Here is a 25,581-nt window from a genome sequence, read left to right on the forward strand (position 1 = left end):
AGATGAAATTCAATGTTGACAAATGCAAAAGTAATGCACATTGGAAAACAATCCCAACTATACATATAAAATGATGGGGTCTAAATTAACTGTTACCACTCAAGAAAGATCTTGGAAGTCATTGTGGATAATTCTCTGAAAACATCGACGCAGTGTGCAGTGGCAGTCAAAAAAAGCAAACAGAATGTCGGGAATCATTAAGAAAGGGATAGATAATGAGACAGAAAAGATCACATTGCCTCTATATAAAACCATCATATGCCCACATCTTGAATACTGCATGCAGATGCGGCCACTCCATCTCAAAAAAGATATTAGAATTGGAAAAGGTTCATGTAAATACCTTTGAAAATCTGGGCCTTGGTGTTTCAGAGACAGAGACAAAGATTTCACTCAGTACTGCAACTTTGACTTCAATGGATTTACTCCTGATTTACACCATTCTGAGATGAGAATGAGACTTGATTTGTACCTCAAGCAGTTTACACAATAAGTGCCAGCTTCTGAATTCACACTGGTATAAATCCAGAGTAACTCCCATAAGTCAGTGAAGCTACATCCACATAACATTAGAATAAATGGGCCTGATTCACCACTATGTGATGTTTTGTATCCTCATTTACACTTGTGCTAAGTGAACACCGAGTAAAAAGATTACGAAATTAGAGTTTGCCTCTTATAGTGCTATTAGAATTCTACATGCTCTTTGCATGTGGGTTCATAACTGATAAAGATTTCTAGGAGAACTAAAAATTAGATCCTATAAAATTGAACATTTTGGAGAAACATTATGTCAGAATAACCGGTTTCACATGAAAGATGAACTAAAACTGTAGTTCCAATGTTAAGATAACGCATAGATAAACCATATTGAGTGTTCATGTTTTTGACAGCAAATAATTAGGATCTGTAGGGGGGAAAATACTGCAAAGACCACCACAAAAACTGAAGATATGACTGAAAATTAGAACCGTTTCACAGAACTATCTTCTGAGTAAAACAAGTCACCCTGATTAAAGTACCACAAACTATTAAGGATTCTGATAACACTGTACAACTGTCTCTTAAGAGGGTGTGCATGTGACACTTCCTTTAAATGACTGCCAACATCTCTTTTCAACCACCTTTTTCTGATTGAAAACATTCTATAGAATTACTGTTTAATAGTTTTGTTTTTATGATTTATACTGAAACCTATGTGGTGAACTCTATGACCCAAAATTAAATACAGGATTGAGGCAATGGAAAAGCTGTGTGTCCATAACAAAAGCCAGTAAAAGAGGGTTATACTCTTTGCATACTTAATAAACACCAGCATAGTTACCCATACACTTTACCTAACATTGTTTATAGTCTTGATCTGATAAGAAAACTGCTGAGCTCTAAGATTCTCTTTGGAAAGAGATCAACAATTATTTTAATATCAAAGTGGGAAGACTAGGTAAATATCAGAATTTTTTTGCTTGATAACTGTGTATGGAAATTCATAGCCTAGCAACACACCTAAGCAGTCATATACATAGATGGAAAACAAGTAATTTCACCGAACCTGGCTGAAATATGTAAGTAATGACACTAGAAAACATTTTGATTCATCTATTTCACATGAAATTGTGTTTCACATGGGATGCTATGGGGTGGCCATGCTTATGGATCATCAGAAATACATAGCTATCCTTTAAAAAGCAAGCAAGGAGAATTTCAAATTCAGGTTATTATATGCTGAAAGGCATACATGTGGTTTCACTGAAGAGTGGCTGGGTGGAATGTCTTGAAGTTACTGCACTATTCAAATTAGTCCCTAAAAATCTTTGAGGAAGGGCCTAAAATAATTCCTATTTAAGGTGACAGATGCCTCCAGTTGATTATGGAACTCACTTTGTTTCTATTCAGACTGCCAAACTGTTAAATAGTGTCAGAAGCACCAGGTCTTAATATCCAGTGGTAACATATGAAGGCAACAGGACCTGCAGGTGCTCAGCACTCTGGGAGTTAGGTGTCCAATTTTAAGTTTGACAATTCTGGATTTTTGGATGTGACAAGGGCCAGGCACATTACTGAACTTCTGCATCTTTGTAGCCAGTAGTTTCAATCACATCTCAGCACTGGATATAACTGCCTTCCTGTGCCTGAGCTAAGGAGGAAATAGTGGCCGTAAAGCCATCAGAAGGAGGGTTGGGGCATTACTCTCTATAGCTGTGAACCGATCTGGGGTCTTCTCAAAGAGATCTACCGTTATGTTTGGTCCAGATCCCAAAGGCCAGCTCCCATACGTCTTAAAGGCAAACTTTGGTGATCTACAATGTCATCTTGAAAAAACCCTTAGATAAATCTCTCAGGAAGTTCACTGAGCACAAAAGAGTGAGAGCCTATTGACCCCTAAATTTCCCTCCTAGAAGCACTCTATTCCAGAAAGTGGGGAGGGAACTATTTGAATAAACCTTCCTCCCACTTCCTACCCTTCTCCCTGCACCTGTTATGACCATTTGAAGAGGTGTCCCATGTAGCTAAGCAACACCTGTTAAGAGCTTTCTTGGTCTTCTGTGTACTGCTTGCTCTGGACTTTATGGCTGTGAATTCCAGTGCATATGCCACTACGCCAACCTCAGTCAGGATTCTGTAACTAATGCAGGTGCTGGTATCCAGTGGTCACTGAGACTGTCATCTAAGTAAAGGAGTAGCTCCTGAGACAAGCAAACAGAAAACACAGGACTCCCTTCAGGTAGAAGTGGTCATGTTGCAACAGCTATAATGCTACCTTTCTCCTCAGCATGGCACCCAAAGAACCTTAGAATTGGCTTATCATCCACTTACATCTAACTGAGCACATCCACATCCTTACCTAGTCTGAATTCACTCTGTCAGCGTTCACAGAACTTGACTGGGCATACAGTCCTTTGCACTAGTCATTTCCGTATGACAGAACTATTGTATGTCTTCGTTAAACTGCACCTGTTTCCTGAAATCCGTATCTTACAATACGTTCAATAACTTTTTTTTAACTACTGTGACACTGCATTCTCTCCCCTCTCCTACATGCCTCATATGTACAAAATGTCAAGAACACATAGCACTCAGCAATTTAAAAAAAAAAACCACATATTACAGTATGAACTTCCCAAGGCTAAGTTAAACATATTTGGATAACAGTCTTGTATCTCTGAGAATTCACTGAGATGGAATAGTAACAAGAAGTCAATACAAGACTAATAGCGCTCCTGTGAAGTGTACGTCTTCTAGGTTTGTTTTCAGCTCTAACTGGAAGAATCCAGTTTGATTATTCTTTGTGGTCATACTTTCACAAGTAATAAAAGTACACCAATACTTTACACAGTAAATGAAAACTCTTTATTTAAATTAATTTGCTTACTTTATATTTAGGACATATAAAGGCCCAGCTTTTCAATTCTATAGACTGGTCAAGGGAAAGCTCTTGAGCTGGCCAATACAATTTGAGAAGCAGTTGGTCTTTCTGTTTTTCCTGAAATCACAAAAGTGGTAATTACTCTGCATATAGCTTTGTTCATATAATTTATAATGCACTGTTCACTCTGCAATATATTCTAAAAAATATACAAACCTAACATAACCAAATTAGAGATGTTTGATAGGCAATTGTCTCTTTAAAACAGTTTGGGAATAAATCAGTATTCCTACAATTCTATTTTAAACTACAAAAAGAACAAATTCATATAAAATTACAACAGATTAGACAAACTTTTTCCAAGAAAAAAAGATATCTACTCAATCTTCCATTGTGTGACACATGAATATAAAATAAAAGTTACAGTTAGTAATGCCTGCATTGTTTAGCTATGAACTGGTTGACTTAACTCTTAAAAAAACCACTATACAGTATTATTGCACTCCATGACTGTGCAGTATTTGGAAACATGCCAGCACCGAAAGATGTCTTGCATTAAGGTTTTTTCAGGAGGTACAACATGACTGAAAAGAAAGCATCCAGTCTGCACTAACAGCTTGCTGTCTTCAGTACAGGCCTTCATAGGTTTCAGTCACGCTGCCTTTGGGAAAGTGTCACTTAATGGCTGAAAATACAGTGAGACAAAAACATTGTATCAGTGGACAATTAGGTCAAAACAATAAAAACCACAGTAAGTTGTTTCTATGATGCATTTGTACACACTGTTGCAAGTCTGAACATCTTCAATCCTGAACTATGGAGAAAACCTATGTGACTCCATAGCCTACTCCACCAATATTAGAAATATATACGTATAATTCAGTTAAGTGACAACTAATGAGTGTGAGGGGGACATTGTCCATAAATATATTATGCATGTAAACACTAAAAAGGGAAAGGAACTACATAGGAAGGTACAGGAGCTATAACTAGGAGTACTGGGATTAAGTTGAGGAAAGGAAAAATTACGGCTGAAAAGCAGAAAGTCTTTCTAACAGAGGAATTTGCTGCAGAATCATCTCCAGAGGGTAGTTATGGAAGATCTTTAATTGGGACACTTAGCCAAAATCTAGTTAAAGAACTAGATGAAAAAAAGTGCATAGCCAGAAACAGTATAGTACAATAAAACCTGCCTTCGGCCTGGTCTACAGGAGAGTTAGATTGACGGAAGGCAGCTTACATCAACCTATGTAAGTGTCTACACTACAATAGCGCTCCTGCCGATGCAGGTCACCCACTACATCGACCTAACTCCACCTCGGTGAGAAACATAGTGCTTAGGTCAACGTAGCTAGGGTGAGACAGTTTCTGTGTAGATACCATGTTACTTACATCACCTGTTGGCTGACAGCTGGGAGCTCTGCTGCCACCTCCCAGTGAAGGATTAGAATCATAGAATCATAGAATATCAGGGTTGGAAGGGACCTCAGGAGGTCATCTAGTCCAACCCCCTGCTTAAAGCAGGACCAATCCCCAACCAAATCATCCCAGCCAGGGCTTTGTCAAGCCTAACCTTAAAAACTTCTAAGGAAGGAGATTCTACCACCTCCCTAGGTAATGCATTCCAGTGTTTCACCACCCTCCTAATGAAAAAGTTTTTCCTAATATCCAACCTAAACCTCCCCCACTGCAACTTGAGACCATTACTCCTTGTCCTGTCCTCTTCTACCATTGAGAATAGTCTAGAACCATCCTCTCTGGAACCACCTCTCAGGTAGTTGAAAGCAGCTATCAAATCCCCCCTCATTCTTCTCTTCTGCAGACTAAACAATCCCAGTTCCCTCAGCCTCTCCTCATAAGTCATGTGTTCCAGACCCCTAATCATTTTTGTTGCCCTTCGCTGGACTCTTTCCAATTTATCCACATCCTTCTTGTAGTGTGGGGCCCAAAACTGGACACAGTACTCCAGATGAGGCCTCACCAATGTCGAATAGAGGGGGACGATCACGTCCCTCGATCTGCTCGCTATGCCCCTACTTATACATCCCAAAATGCCATTGGCCTTCTTGGCAACAAGGGCACACTGCTGACTCATATCCAGCTTCTCGTCCACTGTCACCCCTAGGTCCTTTTCCGCAGAACTGCTGCCTAGCCATTCGGTCCCTAGTCTGTAGCTGTGCATTGGGTTCTTCCATCCTAAGTGCAGGACCCTGCACTTATCCTTATTGAACCTCATCAGATTTCTTTTGGCCCAGTCCTCCAATTTGTCTAGGTCCTTCTGTATCCTATCCCTCCCCTCCAGCGTATCTACCACTCCTCCCAGTTTAGTATCATCCGCAAATTTGCTGAGAGTGCAATCTACACCATCCTCCAGATCATTTATGAAGATATTGAACAAAACCGGCTCCAGGACCGACCCCTGGTGCACTCCACTTGACACCGGCTGCCAACTAGACATGGAGCCATTGATCACTACCCGTTGAGCCCAACAATCTAGCCAGCGTTCTATCCACCTTATCGTCCATTCATCCAGCCCATACTTTTTTAACTTGCTGACAAGAATACTGTGGGAGACCGTGTCAAAAGCTTTGCTAAAGTCAGGAAACAATACATCCACTGCTTTCCCTTCATCCACAGAACCAGTAATCTCATCATAGAAGGCGATTAGATTAGTCAGGCATGACCTTCCCTTGGTGAATCCATGCTGACTGTTCCTGATCACTTTCCTCTCATGTAAGTGCTTCAGGATTGATTCTTTGAGGACCTGCTCCATGATTTTTCCGGGGACTGAGGTGAGGCTGACTGGCCTGTAGTTCCCAGGATCCTCCTTCTTCCCTTTTTTAAAGATTGGCACTACATTAGCCTTTTTCCAGTCATCCGGGACTTCCCCCATTCGCCACGAGTTTTCAAAGATAATGGCCAAAGGCTTTGCAATCACAGCCGCCAATTCCTTTAGCACTCTTGGATGCAACTCGTCCATGGACTTGTGCACGTCCAGCTTTTCTAAATAGTCCCTAACCACCTCTTTCTCCACAGAGGGCTGGCCATCTATTCCCCATGTTGTGATGCCCAGCGCAGCAGTCTGGGAGCTGACCTTGTTCGTGAAGACAGAGGCAAAAAAAGCATTGAGTACATTAGCTTTTTCCACATCCTCTGTCACTAGGTTACCTCCCTCATTCATTAAGGGGCCCACACTTTCCTTGGCTTTCTTCTTGTTGCCAACATACCTGAAGAAACCCTTCTTGTTACTCTTGACATCTCTCGCTAGCTGCAGCTCCAGGTGCGATTTGGCCCTCCTGATTTCATTCCTACATGCCCGAGCAATATTTTTATACTCTTCCCTGGTCATATGTCCAACCTTCCACTTCTTGTAAGCTTCTTTTTTATGTTTAAGATCCGCTAGGATTTCACCGTTAAGCCAAGCTGGTCGCCTGCCATATTTACTATTCTTTTGACACATCAGGATGGTCTGTCCCTGTAACCTCAACAGGGATTCCTTACAATACAGCCAGCTCTCCTGGACTCCTTTCCCCTTCATGTTAGTCCCCCAGGGGATCCTACCCATCTATTCCCTGAGGGAGTCGAAGTCTGCTTTCCTGAAGTCCAGGGTCCGTATCCTGCTGCTTACCTTTCTTCCCTGTGTCAGGATCCTGAACTCAACCAACTCATGGTCACTGCCTCCCAGATTCCCATCCACTTTTGTTTCCCCTACTAATTCTTCCTGGTTTGTGAGCAGCAGGTCAAGAAAAGCTCCCCCCCTAGTTGGCTCCTCTAGCACTTGCACCAGGAAATTGTCCCCTACGCTTTCCAAAAACTTCCTGGATTGTCTATGCACCGCTGTATTGCTCTCCCAGCAGATATCAGGAAAATTAAAGTCACCCATGAGAACCAGGGCGTGCGATCTAGTAGCTTCTGCAAGCTGCCGGAAGAAAGCCTCATCCACTTCATCCCCCTGGTCCGGTGGTCTATAGCAGACTCCCACCACTACATCACTCTTGTTGCTCACACTTCTAAACTTAATCCAGAGACACTCAGGTTTTTCTGCAGTTTCGTACCGTATCGGGGGGCAGTGATGAAGGAGAGCCTGAGCTAGGAGGCAGGGCTCCTGTCAGCCCCATGCCCGACAGCCCAAGTCCCCCGCACATGTTCATAGTGGGAACCCTCCCCTTCCTGAGGGCTGACAATCAGCCGTAGCCAATTTCACAGCATGGAGCCTACTAGCCCTGAAATTTCGTTCTTGTCAGTTTCAGGGCTGCTATTATTTCACATTTGGTCTCTGGCTCCAGCTCTCATCCAGGAGGCTCCAGTGTGAACCCCTCCCAGGCTGGACCCAGAGAAGAAATGTGAAATAGCAGCAGCCGTTAAACTGACAAGAATGTCATTTTCACGGCTGGTAGGCTCCCTGCTCTGAAATTGAGCCTAGTGCCTGGCTCACAGCTAGGGTGGTCAGCCCTGGTGTGAAGGGAGTCCAGCTGTGAGTGCCCCATAATGCCCCACTGCAGTCGGTGCAAGTACTTCTGGTGAGGACATACACCACTGGCAGAAGGAGGGTACTGTGGATACTAACAAGCTGATTTAATTACTGCAGTAGCTGTAGGCCAACTTAATTTAAGTCGAGCTAATTTTGTAGTGTACACAAGCCCTTGGGGACCACCTCTGAAGAGAGACCACCTGTCATGAGCAACTACCTGCAGAGGCCATGGACCACCAGATTAGTGTTGCTGTACAAACCTTTGAAGAGCGATTATCTCTTACAAGCAATCACTTTTGCTAACCCCCATGAGTGGTCGTTCTTGGGAGGTTTTACTGTATTATCAGATTTAGAATCCTGTTATGTTAAATCAACAAAGAAAAAGTTCTATGCTATTCCAAAACCAAAGTTTACAATCTATGTTCCCAGCAGTAAGAGAACACTTTCCAGAATCCTGCAGCACATATCCAATATGCAAAACATTATAAAGGGATTAAGATGCGTCTCTGAATAATGTGGAAGATATCTGATTTTTTTTTAAGATTATGTATCCCTCTGGTTATTGTGTTGCTTGCTGAAGGATAAGTAGGGGTTAAAGTCAGGCTTAAGTGGTTTTGCAGAACCTAAGTCAATGGCTTCATATAAAAAATAGAGGTGTCAATCCCTTTGAAGTTTGATCTCCACCATGATCTGATCAATAGGCTGGCTGGCAGGATTCACTTAGTGCAAAAGCAAGAGGAGATGGAGTTGGCCTGGGTCAACCACCAAACTGAATGAGTGCTAGGTACTCTCTAAAGCTTTTGGCAATAGACTTAAATGGACAATGATTTTCACATCAAGGGCAACATTTCCTGAGTCTGTGTAATTTCCTTCATTTTATAGGCGTTTTTCCACATACTGTCATAAGGTAAATCTTTAGCTTGCATTATCATGAAGTGTTATGTAAAAGTTATATTACACTAAAATGTAGGGCTGTCAAATAATCAGTTAACTCACGTGATTAACTCAAAATTAATCGCTATGAAAAAAATTAATCGCAATTAATCACAGTTTTAATCGCCGTGTTAAACAGAATACCAACTGAAATGTATTAAATATTTCTGGATGTTTTTCTACATTTTCAAATATATTGATTTCAATTACAACACAGAATACAATGTGTACACTGCTCACTTTATGTTTTTGATTACAGATATTTGCACTATAAAAACAAGAAACAGTATTTTTCAATTCACTTCATACAAGTACTGTAGTGCGATCTCTTTATCATGAAAGTGCAACTTACAAATTAGGGGCTTTTTGTTACATAACTGCATTAAGAAAACGATGCAAAAAACTTAAAAAAGTCCACTCAGTCCTACTTCTCGTTCAGCCAATCGCTAAGACAAACAAGTTTGTTTACTTTTACAGGAATGCTGCTCACTTGTTATTTACAATGTCACCAGAAAGTGAGAACAGGCATTCGCATGGCACTTTTGTTGCCGGCATTACAAGGTATTTACGTGCCAGATATACTAAACATTTGTATGTCCCTTCATGCTTTGGCCACCATTTCAAAGGACATGCTTCCGTGCTGATGACACTCAATTAACACATTTTTAAAATTTGTGACTGAACTCCTTAGGGAAAAATTGTAGGTCTCTGGCTCTATTTTACCCGCATTCTGCCATAAATTTCATGTTCTAGCAGTCTTGGATGATGACTCAACACTTGTTCATTTTAAGAACAGTTTCGCTGCAGATTTGACAAAACGCAAAGAAGGTACCAATGTGAGATTTCTAAAGACAGCTACAGCACTCAACCCAAGGTTTAAGAACCTGAAGTGCCTTCCAAAATCTGAGAGGGATGAGGTATGGCACATGCTTTCAGAAGTCTTAAAAGAGCAACACTCCGCTGAGGAAACTACAGAACCCAAACTACCAAAAATAAAAATCATCCTTCTGTTGGTGGCATCTGACTCAGGCGATGAAAATGAACATGCGTTGGTCTGCACTGCTTTGGACTGTTTTCAAGCAGAACCTGTCATCAGCATGGACACGTTCTCTGGAATGGTGGTTGAAGCATGAAGGGACATATGAATCTTTAGTGCATCTGGCACATAAATATCTTGCAACACCAGCTACAGCAGTGCCATGCAAAGGCCTGTTCTCACTTTCAGGTGACACTGTGGACAAGAAGCAGGCAGCATTATCTCCTGCAAACATAAACAAACTTGTTTGTCTGAGCAACTGGCTGAACAAGAAATAAGACTGAGTGGACTTGAAGGCTCTACAGTTTTACATGGTTGTATTTCTGAATGCAGTTATTTTTTCGTACATAACTCTACATTTGTAAGTTCAACTTTCACGATAAAGAGATTGTTCTACAGTACTTGTATTAGGTGAATTAAAAATACTATTTATTTTGTTTTTTACAGCACAAATATTTGTAATCAAAAATATAAAATGAACTCTGTACACTTTGTATTCTATGTTATAATTGAAATCAATATATTTGAAAATGTAGAAAACATCCAAAAATATTTAAATAAATGGTATTCTGGTGTTGTTTTAATAGCAGGATTAATCATGATTAATTTTTTTAATCTCTTGACAGCTCTACTTAAATGCTAAATTACAACTCACCTAAATAGTTTTTGGATCAGAAACTCCTGAACAGTGGCCTGACTATTCTGCTCAATTGGATCTTTGGCTTGAACAGCCATTTACCATACAATCCTTTGCATTGCTAATTAATAAAGGTAGCTAGTGACTGCAGCACAAGCAAACAAAAACCACCTCCCATTCACCCACACACTTACAAGAAGTTTTCAGTGCTGCTAGATGGGGCTATGATCGATGATGGTGCATTGACTCCATGTGCACATTGAGTTTCATTTCATTATCAAGAATTTGGACAAGCTGCTGCATGGAAGGAAGGTGACCAGACTCCAGCTTAGACCACACTGGAACATCTAACACAAAAAAGGAAAAAAGCACACAATTAGAAGTACACCTCTACCCCAATGTAACACGAATTCAGATGTAACGCGGTAAAGCAGTCCTTCGGGGGGGGGAGGGGGGGGAGGCTGCGCGCTCCAGTGGATCAAAGCAAGTTCGATATAACACTGTTTCACCTATAACGCAGTAAGATTTTTCTGGCTCCCGAGGACAGCATTATATCGGGATAGAGGTGTAGTAGGAAAACCTGTAGTCATCTAATTAGAACCAAGAAGTTTAGCAACAGTTTGGTCTTATATTCAGGAAGTTATCTGGAACAAGAATCTCTGCAAGCCTTTGAATGTATTAAAATGAAGTACAGCACCCTGCATCCCAAATGATTATGGGTAAGCACTAAGCTCCTTGCTTAAAAGGCACCATAAGGATTCAGAGTCAAAAATATCCATACCCTTGCTGTCCTCAGCTACTAACAGATTCCCTCCCTCCCCCAGACATGGGTGCAGTCTAGATTTTTGGGTCTTTTAACCATAGCTAAGGCTTAAATCTTGTTGGTCTGATCAGCTTTCAACTCATTTCTATCCACCTGTAATCTGTTTAAGGCTGAATGAAAAAGGTCTGTACTTGCCAAGACCAAGACAGAAGGCTGTTTATCCTGTAACACTTGGCACATTTCCTGAATAGTTTTCGTGGTCAGCAATGCCCTCAGCTATTCACTCCTGGGGGGAATTCTGCGCCACTGCACGTGTGCAGAATTCATGTTCCCCACAGATTTCTTTACTTCCTCTTAGAAAAATTACTTTCTGACAGGGAAGCGATAAGAGCAGTCACGTACCACTCCCTAGCAGCACAGATACCAGAGCAGCTGGTGGAGAGGTAAATCACTGCAGGGCGAAGGATACCCCAGCCAGTGGCTCCTACCCTGAGCTGGGATCAGCTACTAGTCCCTGCTGGGCTGGAGAGAACAGGACTTCCTCTTCCCCTGCAAGAAGAGGCTAGTGCTGTGCCAGACCTACCCCCAGAAACCTCCCCCAGCTGCACGAAGCTCAGCATCCTCCCCTGCTTCCATCACTCCTTAGCTGTGGGGGGAGAGGTCACTGTACAGAGAGCTCCTCCCCCCATCCACCCAACACTTGTATATCTGGACCTCCCATAACAGCCAAGCCCAACCCAGTACATCCAGAACCCCCTAGCCCTCCATACCCAGACCCCACCCCACTGAATCTCAACCCCTGCATCCAGACACCCTGCTTCCAGACCCCCACCCCTGCACCCAGACCGCCCTCCACTGAGATCCCTGCACTCAAACTCTGACCCTGATGCCCCACCCCCTGCACCACCACATCCAGACCCCCACGCCACTGACTGCCAACTAGCTGCACCCGTGTCCTCCCCGCTGAGACCCCCATACCCAGACCACTCCACTGAACCCCAACAACCTTCACCTGGAAGCCCCTGCAGAATCCCATTGCCCCTGCACCTGGAACCCCCCCAATGAGCCTCTGAGCACCCAGATCCCCCCCACACATAGACACCCCCCCCAAACTGAGCTGCCTGCACCCAGACTGTCCCACACAGAATAGTCTAGAATAGTACACAGTCAATTTTAGCCATCATGATACATTACATGTAAGCAGTCTCAAGCAGAAATGTTCCAGTGCACTCAAAACTTAAATAACCCCGAACTTCATTCTGATGCAGTTATAAAGCCAGTATAAAACCACACAGCCTTGAGTTACATGATTATAGTGGTCAGAGCCACAAAAGAAACAGGCCACTGCATTCTGCACTGCATTAAGCTTGTGGCAGGCCTGCAATGGCAGCTGTCAGTAGAATGTCACCTCCTGGTTGGATTAATGTAATAGAAAGGAATAGATAATTATTTGGAGGTCCAAATCAGAAAGGAAAGATTACAAGCTCCAGGACTGCTGCAGATGGAAATTGGCACTATTAATCCAGTAGTAGTTGCTAAGATTCCAGAAGTAGAAATAGCTCAGATCTGAGACATATTAGCCAAGAGAAGGGACATAAACCCACAGAAGAGAAAGCAGACAACTCCCTCCCTATTTCTTCCTTGGCTGACCAGTATCACCTATGTCTTGTGACACAGTGCTTACGTAAGAAAGAGCACTCACCACTCCCAAAGGGGATTTCAGAGTAATGAGGCACCACTAAAGGAAAGCTTAAGTTTTTATTATTGTGTTTTTAAATAAGCAGTTTGAAGTCTACATGTATGTCTTGTTAGTAATCTAGTACCTCTCTTCTTTATGTTTAGTTATAAGCAGCATTTAGTTCACTTTTAAGTAATAATAAGTTTCCCCCAGGTGAGCTTCAAGATGAAAGGCAAATAAGAACCACCTTATACAATCTACAGACAGTAGTTATCCAATATGTCAAAGAGTTAACATCCACAAATTTCACAGGTAACTGCTTTATCTGATTTGCTCCCTCATTAGTTCATTTAGGAGAGGCTGGTAGCCTTGGAGAACTCTTGTAGTATATAGCATACGTATAGCGTACACAAAGCAATTCCTTCAAATAACATTCAAAACTCACCATTCAAAGTTATTTCAAATGCACCTGTTGACATACACTGGTTCTCAATCATATTGCTCAGGAAGAAAACCATCATACAAGCATAGACCTAGAACCAATTAAGAATTAGTGTGAATTTCAGAGACAATGAGGTCTTGTGAACCATGCTACATCTTTACAAACTAAAATCTTTTCAATTGTGATCAAAGCCTTTTCAATTGTTAATTTGCACTTTCTCAAACAAGTTTATAGTCACATAATTGTTTAGTATCTTCCTTGCTTCCTAATCTAAACAGTAGTTTGTAAAACATTTTCTTGCTACTCTGGAAGTTCAATATTGAAGTAATATTGAACCACTTGATTCTTAAGGTTTCATTTTCAAGTATACTGTAAACTAAGATGTATCCACTTTAAGAAAACCATTCACATTCTGCAAAGCCAGAAGGCAGATGTACAATTTTAACAGTGTTTACATGAAAAACCAGTGAAAGGGTTTATAGAAGTACTCTCCACAATAATCTGAGTAGCCAGAAACAAATATTCTCTGCCTAAATATATGGTACCTTTGATAAGTGTAAGTTAGTCATTGTACTTTTTTTCCCCCTGGCAAATCCTACTAGCATTTTCCTTCCACACCATTCTTTTAAATTCTCTTATGGCATTATACACCAAGGATCAAGTGATGCAATCTTCAGTAACATAGCATTTGGAGATTTCATAGCTAGTACATTTATTTATAGTTTTAACTTTTCATATTAAGTATTAAACACCAGTCTGTTCACATTGGTATCCAGGAACCAATGGACTTAGCATGAGAAATATTCAGACCAATAAAACTCCCAGCCATTTCTTAGTGAAGTCATTAGCAAGGTCAGGGTATTGTGCAGGACAGCTGTATCCACTACTTTGTTGGTTCAGCTTGTTTTGTCAATCAAGTACTCTAGTATTTCCATATGTTTCAATTGACTGCTAATGCACACCTACCTCACAGGTAGTTAAGTTTGAGGTTTGCTGCACCCATAATAAACTCAATATTTAAAGATGTGTCAAATTACAACAGCCTTAGGGCTTGTCTACATTGGCAATTTACAGTGCTGCAACTTTCTCACTCAGGGGTGTGAAAAAACATGCCCCTGAGTACAGCAAGTTTCCGCACTGTAAAGCACCAGTGTAAACAGTGCACCAGCACTGGGAGCCATGCTCTCAGCACTGGTAGCTACGCCTCTCGTGGAGGTGGTTTTTTTAAAGGGCTGGGAGAGCTCTCTCCCAGCGCTCTGCCGTGACTACACAAGGCATGTTAAAGAGCTGCTACGGCAACACTTTAGCGTTGCCAGTGTAGACTAGCCCTTAAAAGCATAAACCAGATAAAGTTTGTCAATTATTATTTTTTTTTAAATTAGAGGGACTCTTCAGAGTTGGAGTTAATCAATCACTTCCAAGAACAGCCAGTTTAAGAACAGAACTATTACGAAAAGAACAGTGTCATTTTAGGATTGATTTTACGGGATATTCATCGCATCAGTAACGAAAGTTTCCCTTAAAGCATGCAGGGCATATTCTACAAAAGAAGAAAGAATATTCTGAAGTTCAAATAGATATCTTGCTTTTCTAAAAAATGAATAAAAGGGTTAATAAGAAATAACTAACAAATAGCCAGGAGTTAATGCTAAAGGAAAGACAGGAGTAACACCTTAAAAAAATTAATCCATGCATTTAAAAACTGTGACTCTACTCTCAGTGACTATGTAAAAATTACTCCCTACTGACTGGTAAAGACTCCCTTTGTAGCCAGTCAATGCTACAGCTTTATCTTTTGGTGCTCCTTTTACCATATTATCAGTCTGGAAAGCAGAAGACCAGCAATCAAATCTGGATCTATGACAAAAAAACCAAGCACCATTGATAGGGCCCTACCAAATTCATGGTCCATTTTGGTCAATTTAACAGTCATAGGATTTTTAAAATCATAATTTTCATGATTTCAGCTATTTAAATTTGAAATTTCACGGTGCTGTAATTGTAGGGATCCTGACCCAAAAAGGAGTGGGGGATGGGCTGCAAGGTTATTGTAGTGGGGGTTGCGCTACCCTTACTTCTATGCTGGTGCTGGCAGTGGCACTGCTTTCAGAGCTGAGTAGCTGGAAAGCAGCGGCTGCTGGCTGGGAGCCCAGCTCTGAAGGCAGAGCCACGGCCAGCAGCAGCGCAGAAGGATGGCACAGTATGGTATTGCCACCCTTTCTTCTGCACTACTGCCTGCAGAACTTGGCCCTCAGTCAGCAGCCACCGCTCTCCAGCCACCCAGATCTAAAGGCAGTACAGAAGTAAGGGTGGCAACTCCACAACCCCCCTAAAATAACCTTGCGACCCCCCTGCAACTCCCTTTTGGGTCAGGACCCCCAATTTCAGAAACACTGGTCTCCCCATTAAATCTGTACAGAAAGGGGTAAAAGCACACAAAAGATCAGATTTCACCACCCGTGATACGTTTTTCATGGCTGTGAATTTGGTAGGACCGTAACCATTTGTCAAGGTTCCTTCCCCACTCTGCACTCTAGGGTACAGATGTGGGGGACCCGCAAGAAAGACCCCCTAAGCTTATTCTTACCAGCTTAGGTTAAAAACTTCCACAAGGTACACACTTTGCCTTGTCCTTGAACAGTATGCTGCTACCACCAGGAGTTTTAAAACAAAGAACAGGGAAAGAGACCACTTGGAGACATCTTCCTCCCAAAATTTCCCCCCAAGCCCTACACACCCCCTTTCCTGGGGAGGCTTGAGAATAATATCCTAACCAATTGGTTACAAAATCATCAATGACCCAAACCCCTGGATCTTGGAACAATGGAAAAAAATCAGTCAGGTTCTTAAAAGAAGGATTTTATTAAAAAAAGAAAGGTAAAAATCATCTCTGTAAAATCAGGATGGAAAATATTTTACAAGGTATTCAGATTCAAAACACAGAGGATCTCCCTCTGGGCAAAACCTTAAAGTTACAGAAAACAGGAATAAACCTCCCTCTTAACACAGTGAAAATTCACATAAAATAAAAAACTAATCCGCCTTGCCTGGCTTACGTATACTGGTTGCAATATTGGAGACTTGGATTAGGATGGGTTGGAGAAGATGGATTTCTGTCTGGCCTCTCTCAGTCCCAAGAGAGAACAACCACATAAACAAAGAGCACAAACAAAAGCCTTCCCCTCCTCCACCCCTCCAAGATTTGAAAGCATCTTGTCCCCTTATTGGTCCTTTGGGTTAGGTGCCAGCCAGGTTAGCTGAGCTTCTTAACCCTTTACAGGTAGCAGGATGTTGCCTCTGGCCAGGAGGGATTTTATAGCACTGTATACAGAAAGGTGGTTACCCTTCCCTTTATATTTATGACACCATTGTTAAGAGCAATTAGAATATCCTTCCATTTGTCAAGTAAATTTAGATACTCCCTAATAAAGATTTTAGATATTTGTATCTTAAAAAACACCTGCAGTGTACAAACACTCTGAATACAGATATTGCATCAGTTTCTATACAAGTCACAATAAAGTCAGCCCCTACCACCAAAAAGTTACTTTTAAAGGAAAGGAAATGGTGTACCTTATTTTCTTGGCCCCACTGCCAGATACTTGGAGCTTGCATGCCAAAGAAAGCGAAGGGATCCTTGCCGATAATTATTAAGCCTATTAATACTAGTTTGAAGACTGACAGGAAGGATGCTATGTGTCTATCAAAAGCAAAGACATAACAGTCACTAAGGAGATTTTTAGTTAATACCGCACCACGTTAGAGCCGAAATCACTCCAATTAGAATTATTTTCACACTGTATAATCAGAAATTTTATAGAAAGTAATACCACACCCATTTGTAAAATATATGGCTTTTAAGATCATCCAGAAGAGCAGAATTAGAATGTTTTTCATTTAACAAAAACATAAAACAGACATAGCATACTGTCTGGATGTCATTTTAAAGATATATTTAACAAAGTACAAGGATAAATACAACTGATATTTGTATTTGACAGTTTGCCTAATATCTTAGGCTTGCAAATGTACTCAGTCTTTTATCGTATTTCAGAATAATATCTTCAATGATCGATGTGCAAATACATCCACTTGAACTGTGTTCTCTCAGTGAGTACATAAATCCCTATAACTCATCATGAGGGGGTTAAACCCACATCAGAGAACAATTTAACTTTAAAATTCTGTGTGTAAAGTCACTAAAGCTTTTAAAAATCTTCTGCAATGTTTATTTTGCCTCATTACAACTGGTAACATTTCTGCAAGAGGCAATTAGACAAGTAAGTGGTCCAGTAACCACTGCAGTACCTTTACACCAACATTAGTTTTCTAGCCTGTACATTACTGAATACAAAAATAAAAATAATTCCATTTTCATTTATTTTCTCACCCTTCATCACCAGGTTTTAAATTATGTTTAAAGAAATTCTCCAGTTTATGATCAACTCACAAGAAAACTAATTTTAAAATCTACTTCTCCATTCCTAGTGTAGCCTTTATATATATATATATTATGCAACATTATGTAAATATGAACAGTGAGCTACAAAAGAGATAGATGATGTGAACTAATGTCCAGGGAACAAAGGTGAATTTTGGCTACAATTAATTTAACCTGCCCTCAAATATTATGATACAAACAGATGTAATTTTTTTTGTTTTTGTCAAATATTCACATAAGGATCATCTGCCAAGGGAAAATATATCTCAGTTTCTTTTCTTTAAATCTGATTTAGAAATGAGAAGGGAAATACCTTCATATGGAAACTGAAAGACTTTACAAGAGACTATTTTAGTACCTTAAAAAATTAACCCACACTTTTTAAACTGTTGTTCTACTTTGAGAGATATGTACAAATTGTACATACAGCCATTACAGGTTCATTCTGCTAGTTTATAAGGAGATAAGCCATATACTTACCTATATATAGGTTGCGGAAGGTAGTTTTCCCCTTCAATGCGGATGTCTGGGTACCGCTGGCTAATAACCCGCATGTACTCCTCAAACACCCGCCTGTAGCCTCAGGAAACACTAGAGGGAAAAAAAAACATTAACAACAATGTAACTTTGGACAAATGTTTATACTGACAGATCGTGAGGCATAGATTTGATATCTCTTTTTTTGGTAATATAGATATACAAACTCTCCACAAGTCCTCATGATCATTTAGAGTGAAATACTACTTTAACAATTTTTGACCAATTAATAGACTGCGCCACAGCAAAAAAGGTATTTACACCTTACAAATGAACTCAGAAATCGATGTTCTTAAACGTTCACTTAAGAGCCTTATACTGGATCACCTTCATCAGACAGTCATACCAATCAAGACAATTATCATTCATTCAGCTGAGGCTACAGCAAAATCCTAAATTGATACTTTATCCTGCTCTCATCAGTCAATTTAAGCAGAAATATGGTTAAAGGGTTCAGAGGAACAGCCGTGTTAGTCTGTATTCGCAAAAAGAAAAGGAGTACTTGTGGCACCTTAGAGACTAACCAATTTATTTGAGCATGAGCTTTCGTGACCCACAGCTCACTGGCTCACGAAAGCTCATGCTCAAATAAATTGGTTAGTCTCTAAGGTGCCACAAGTACTCCTTTTCTTTTTATGGTTAAAGGGGTTAAGGAAGACAAAGATTGTTTTCTACTTTCAGATTTCAGCCAAAAATCTTGAATGAAGACATCTATAAAAAGCTGTCTAGCTATTTAATACTACAATCTCTAACAGTCATGAGCTTCATACTACCAGCATAAAGAGAATATCCATTGCTGAGGTAAAAATAAGCAACTTTTTTTTTTTTGACTGATAGTACTTGAAGGAAAGTGCTCTCAATAAAGTTTCTTTTTAGTGAGAAGTGTACTACAATCATTCTCATTAAATCTCAAACATTGTTGGAAAGGCCATGGTTTTGTTATTGTCTTGGACAGTCTAGCCTATTATAAACAGCTGTACCTTCTACAAATGAAATTATCTATGCTCAGACACAGTAGTGAAAATGAAGGTGACAGACAGTATGGGGCGAGCTCTGAAAAAAGATGTTTTTAGCAGTGAACTGCCAACAAAATACAAAAATTACATCAACTTCATTAAACATGCAATGAATGCCTCCTCATCAAATAGTAAGGAGATTATTTAGCACAAATTATGACACCCCTCCCACACACACACTTTAGACTCTTTTATGTTTGTTTTTGTTCACTGAAACACTCCAGAGCACACACCTGAGACACCACAGGTGCCAAGAAATGCTCTTATTGGAGCATGGAATCAACCCATAAGGAATCAGAAGTTCCTTTTAAAAAAAATATGCAGTACTGCATGTTTAAATGAAGTTTTCCCATTTTATATCCTTTGAAATAAATAAATGTTTCAACACTATGAAATATATTAAAGAGGATCTTTTCTAAATCTAGCACCAAGTTGGGAGTTGGGGAAGCTTCCACAGTAGTTGTCACGGACATTCTGAACTGTCACAGCATAGATGGAGCCACTGTAAAGGAGTCACAGGACCCAAGTAGAAAGACCCTCTATTTTTACTTGTATGGAATGCCCCAATCATTGGCTAGCAGGAGCACTCAAAACATATTATTGAAATAACGACAGTTTTAAATATTTTGAACTGCAATTTGGCCTTGAAACATATATAAGCTAGGTCTAATGGTATTTGCTTCATAAAACTAAGTAACTATTTAAAATAGTTTAAAAAGGCAATTAAACGATTTGTTTGACAAACTAAGAAAATCTGTCATAACAGGAAAATTGTATTTGCATGCACACAATTTTACTCTGAGATTTTACTTTGAACAAAAGAACTTTCCTATAAAACTGTGATATACTGTTGCATTTCCAGTAATTTCAATTAAGCACGTTTCACAGACTGTCAAGGATAGGTAATTTTAGTTATATTATTCTAAAAGTGAATAGACTGATGTCAAAACAAATGTCCATTAAAAATTATTATGGAGAGAAGAATTTAGATAATGAATACAGGGTCAAACATGCTAGTTTATTCTAGTAAACTATGAAGATGCTCACCTATGTCTTGTAAATGTAAAAACTGTTTCAGGTAAAATCTGATTGCATGTCTCATTAATATATGAAAATATATAGAAATAGTAAGTAAGAAAATGAAGAGCTATATTATCTTGACTAAAGTTTGTTACTTGTAGTGTTTTATAGAATCACTAGTACCAATATGAAACGACTCCATTAATTTTTATGGGCTTGGGGTGCACATTCTTGCTCCAACATGGAATATTTTCTTCCTGCTGAAATGGCACTGCACGCTGTCTCAGTCAGGCAGTGGTCCCCAAACTGTGGGGCACACCCCCACAGAGGAGCACACAGGACTGTTGGGGTGGGGTGGTGCGGTGGGGCCTAAGCCAGCCCCCACGAGGGGGCAGGAAGACAGTGCCACCCAGCCCCAAGCTGCGGCCTTGGCTCTGCTCCCGGCCCCCACTCTTGGTCTTCAGCCCCCACTCCCACCCCAGCTGCCACTCCGGTCCCAGCCCAGGGGAGCGTGGACACATTTTATTACTGGGTGGGGAGCACAAAACAAAACGTTTGGGGACCACTGCGCAGTAGGGAATGCTCGCCATGCTAATGACATCGGAAGTCTACTGCTGTGAACATTGTTCACAAAGACTGGCAGCACTTGTGGAAAATTATACCAGAGACAGCAGACAAAATAACTAGTTCTGATAAAACTTATGACATGTAGCTAGATTTATCTTCTCCTATCAGAGATGATCAATACTACACAAAGGTAACATACACTCTTTCCTGCATAATTTTGGTGGTGATGTAGGACAGCTCTATTTCTGATCCCGAGTATAGCTTTTGTTTGGGTTTGAAGCACCCACATGGAACACATCAGTATGGAATACTGTATTTAATAGATGTATCTGTTATTTAAATATTAGATGAAGTACTATTTCTGTTACTAACCCTTTGCTGATTTGTGGGAAACCATTTTGTATGCTGATAAAATGTATCTTTCACAAAGTTGTATAAACTTAGACACTTCACATCTGTTTTAAAACCATGTATTTCAAAATTACTCCTTGACATCCTGTCAAGACATGTTTTCCCTTTCAACAGCTACCACTTTTACAAATACTTACAGATACATCACAATATCATGTTAAAATTAAGTCTAAATATTCTGTTAATGATGTGACTTTTTTAAAAAAAGAAGTTTGGCTAGAAACTCAGCTGCTCATCAAATATAACAATTAATTGATGACACGTCCCCAGTATGTACAAAAAAGCGATAGGATAAAAAGTTAAAGTTTCAAAGGCGGAAATCTCATTTTTTGGAAATGGTCAGACTCCTTAAAATTATTGTCTATGAGCATTAGTATTACATATATGCTATATACTACCATCAATTCACAGCAGAGCTCCTAATAACATAAGCCCAAAGGTATAATGTCCTTTATGTAGTAACTAAACTTTTAGCTATTTGCTAAACCTTCTTCAACATCACTCAGAAGGAAACTATGCTCTCCTTCAGGACCACCACTGCTTCTGCCCTTTCTCTACCTTCCCCATCCTCACACTTCTCCCCATTCCCTGTTTTTATGTACCCCCTCTTATCTTCACTCAGCATTTTCTCTCCTGCATCAACTCACAATTCCCACCTCCCCCTCAGATAAAATGATCCGCAATTAGACAGTTACTAAAATGAAGGGTCATCATTAATATTTAGAGCCTACATCCCAATAAGAATAATTGAGCCAGGTAAGTGCACACCTCACAGTCATTGTCTGCAGACTCAAGACAAAACCACAGCTGTCTAAACTCTGTTCATATTTGAAAGGTTTTCTCCACAATCATGAGGGCTAGTAACTTACTTTTTAAAAATGAAAGCTCAGATCCTGCAGAATCCAGTTATGCCCTACAGATGACAACCAAGAAGTGGGGCTGGATTCTCCCCTTGAGGTGGTTGTTTAATAGCTCTGTTTTAATCTTACAGTGCCCTATGAACCCTTTCTAGAGAAATGTGTCTTCTATTAAACCAAAAGTTAGCTATTATATCATACGTAACTTCCAAACTATTGCTCAATTTCTATCAAGGACTAGAGAGAGTAAGATATTTTCTCCTTTCAATATTAACTTTATAAATGATAAAGTTCCAGCAATAGCATTAAAAAACTGAAAGTGCCTCTATGTTATTTTAAAACACTAAGGCAGCTGGGAAGGGGTTTTTTGTTGTTGTTTAATTATTTACTGTTCTATCTCTGAGTCCCAGTTGTGATGGGTTGCTATGCGAATGTAACCACAGTACACAAGAGCAGCTTAAAAATAGTCCTGAAAAGCAGAAACATTTTTTTTTAAATTAACACTTGCTGTGAAAGGGGTTAAAAGACTACTACTAAAGATTAACCAAAAAAACCCACGTTAAAAGATACGAGTTCTTCCTTGTTACATGAATCTCTGGTATATTTTAAAGAAGCAGAGATCATAAAGGTAAGGACAAAAATGTATTCAACACTGATTCGGTTATCAGAAAAATTCATCATTAAACATTTAATGTTCAAAAGAGGTACTGCTACGGTTTTAAGACCTAAAGTATTAATTGCTTCTCTGTAGTCTTCTGATTTCTTCTAGGTATCACTTACCCAAATCCATGACTGACACCCTGATTAAAGAAATGCAAGTCATTCTGGGTCCCAACACAAACTACACTGCAGATCTCAACTTTATCCATGTTATGATCTAAACCAAGTTCTTATTTGAGTCTCACTACTGTAAAGAACAACTACAACGAGAACGGGAAGGAGACATTAGACGCTACACACAAACACAAGTTAAAATATTACACAATTCGGCAACCTCAGCACGGGGGGGGGGGGGGGGGGGGGAGGGAATACGGAGCTCACAACCCCTCCCCCTCAACACAAGAGAGCCTGACCGAGTCCGGTTCGACTAGCCCCCGCCTGGCAAACCTTCCCAGCAGCAGGCTGGCCACCCAAAAAGCTTGGCAATCCCTCCCTGACAGCGACCGCCCGGCGCAGTCTGCAGCCCCCTAGAGCCGCAGCGAGCAGGGCTTCTCCGGCCACCCGCCTTCGGGACCGGGGCTCAATCACCGGGCCCAGGGCTCCGCACGATCCGGGAAACTCTCGGGGAGGGAGGTGAGGCCCATTCGCCGCCCGCGCTCGCCCCCAGCGGGTCTCGGGCTTGGCACAGGGAGCCCCGCCTGCGTACAGAGCGGGGGAAGAAGCGGCTGGAGGCCCCTGCCCCAGCGCCCCGCCGAGGACCGGCGCTCCCGGAACCGAGCCCGGGGCGGGGGTGGCGGACGCTGCCGGCCGCAGCCCGAGCGAGCGCGCACTTACCAGATCTGGAACTTGAGCAGCGGCCCCGTGGCGTAGGCCATGCGCAGCTTCTTAGCCGGCAGGGCCCCCTGCTCCGTCGCGGCCCGGCCCAGCCCCGCCGCCAGGAGGAACAGCAGCACCAGCGCCCGCATCGTCCCTCAGCAACAGCCCCGGCACCGGCAAATGGAGGCTGAGCACGCACCGGCCGCGAGGCGAGCGAACCCCCACCGCAAGGTCACGGGAGCAGGAAACGAAGCGCGCACGCGCAGGGCAGGACACGTGAGGTGACACTCACTGGAGGCCCCCCCCCCCCCTTCTCTCTCACACACGCCGCTGGGCGCGAGACCCTGCCCGCGCGGGGGCGCGCGCGAGGGAGGCGTTCTGCGCACAGAGCTGGGACAGGACTGGCTGAGGCCAGAGGTTTCTGCTCCAGCCACTGCTGGACGGGGGGGTCGGTGGGGGTGGGGCTAGCATGTCTGGTGCATAAACAATGGCCCTACCAAATTCATGGCCATGAAAAATGCCTCACAGACCGTGGAATCTGGTGTGGTCTCCCCTCGTGAAATCTGTATAGTATAAGGTAAGAGCACACAAAAGACCAGATTTCACCGGGGAAACCAGCGTTTCTCAAACTGGGGGGGGGGGTCCTGACCAGAAAGGGAGTTGCAGGGGGAGTCGCAAGGTTATTTTTGGGGGCCACAGTATTGCCACCCTTACTTCTGTGGTGCCTCCAGAGCTGGGCGGCTGGAGAGCAGCAGCTGTTGGCCAGGAGCCCAGCTCTGAAGGCAGCACCCGGTCAGCAGCGGTGCAGAAGTAAGGGTGGCAATTCCATGCCATGTCAGCCTTACTTCTGCGCTGCTGCTGGCTGCAGTTCTGCCTTCAGACTGGGCTCCTGGCGAACAGCCGCTGCTCTCCAGCTGCCCAGCTCTGAAAGCATTGCTGCTGCCAGGAGCAGTACAGAAGTACAAGTAGCAGTACTGCAGCCCCCCCCCCCCTCAATAACCTTGCAACCCCGACCCTATTTGGGTCAGGACTCCTACAATTGCAATACTGTGAAATTTCAGATTTAAATAGCTGAAATCATTAAATTTACAATTTTTTAAATCCCATGACCATGAAATTGACCAAAATGGACTGTGAATTTGGTAGGGCGCTAAAAATGACCCAGCAGCACCTTCTGCTGCTTGCCAGCAGTCCTGGGGCAGGCTTGCCAAGGAGATAGTTGCAGCAGGGCTGAGCGCTGCCCGCTGGCACTTCAGGGCGGGATTGGTTATTATTGCTGTGGATTGGGGTAGTGGCTGATGGCCCCAGTGTGCCACACACCAGCCACACACCCAACAAAAGAAGGTGCTAGTCAATGAAGCTGAAGAGCCTACAATCTAAACCAAGAGACAACAGGCAATTGCAGCAGCCAGACAGGGAACAATGGGGGCATGGCTACACTTGCAGATGTAGAGCGCCGGGAGTTAAACCAGCCCTCGGAGACCACAGCAGGTAAAGCACTGCTGTGTGTTCACAATGTCAGCTGCAAGCGCAGTGGCGTGGCCACATTTATGGCACTTGCAGCAGCATTGGGAGTGGTGCATTATGGGCAGCTATCCCACAGAGTACATCTTCCCATTCTGGCACCATGGCTTGTGGGAAGGGGGAGGGAAGGGTGTGGGGCATTCTGGGTCCTGTCCCAATGCCCCGTGATGCACCGCTTCACATCCCAGCAATCCCTCTGCTTCTGTCCACATTTGGTGCCATCTTTCAACGTTTTTTATACTGCACGCTCTGTCTTCCCTTTTGGTCTGCGGGAATGGATCCTGAACTTGTGAGGAATACGCTGATAGGTCTCGCCAGCATGTCACGAATTGCAGTCGAGTTACTCCTTAAGCTACAAAGTGACAGTGAGGAATCTGACAATGATGTCGACTCGCATAATGCATATGA

General features: G+C 42.0%; 1 protein-coding gene across 1 annotated transcript; it reads right to left on the minus strand.

Moving 5' to 3' along the window:
• Positions 1-3,325: 3,325 nt before the first annotated feature.
• SELENOT (selenoprotein T) lies at positions 3,326-23,909 on the minus strand. The gene is made up of 6 exons (XM_048862804.2): positions 23,668-23,909; positions 18,246-18,356; positions 16,898-17,024; positions 13,328-13,415; positions 10,636-10,788; positions 3,326-4,049 (listed from the first exon to the last, which is right to left on the minus strand). The coding sequence occupies exons 1-5, from the start codon at positions 23,796-23,798 to the stop codon at positions 10,664-10,666; spliced, it is 582 nt and encodes a 193-aa protein (XP_048718761.1). The 5' UTR covers positions 23,799-23,909; the 3' UTR covers positions 3,326-4,049; positions 10,636-10,663.
• Between the last annotated feature and the right edge of the window lie 1,672 nt (positions 23,910-25,581).

Source organism: Caretta caretta, chromosome 9 (assembly GCF_965140235.1).
Source record: "Caretta caretta isolate rCarCar2 chromosome 9, rCarCar1.hap1, whole genome shotgun sequence".
Lineage (NCBI taxonomy): Eukaryota > Metazoa > Chordata > Testudines > Cheloniidae > Caretta > Caretta caretta.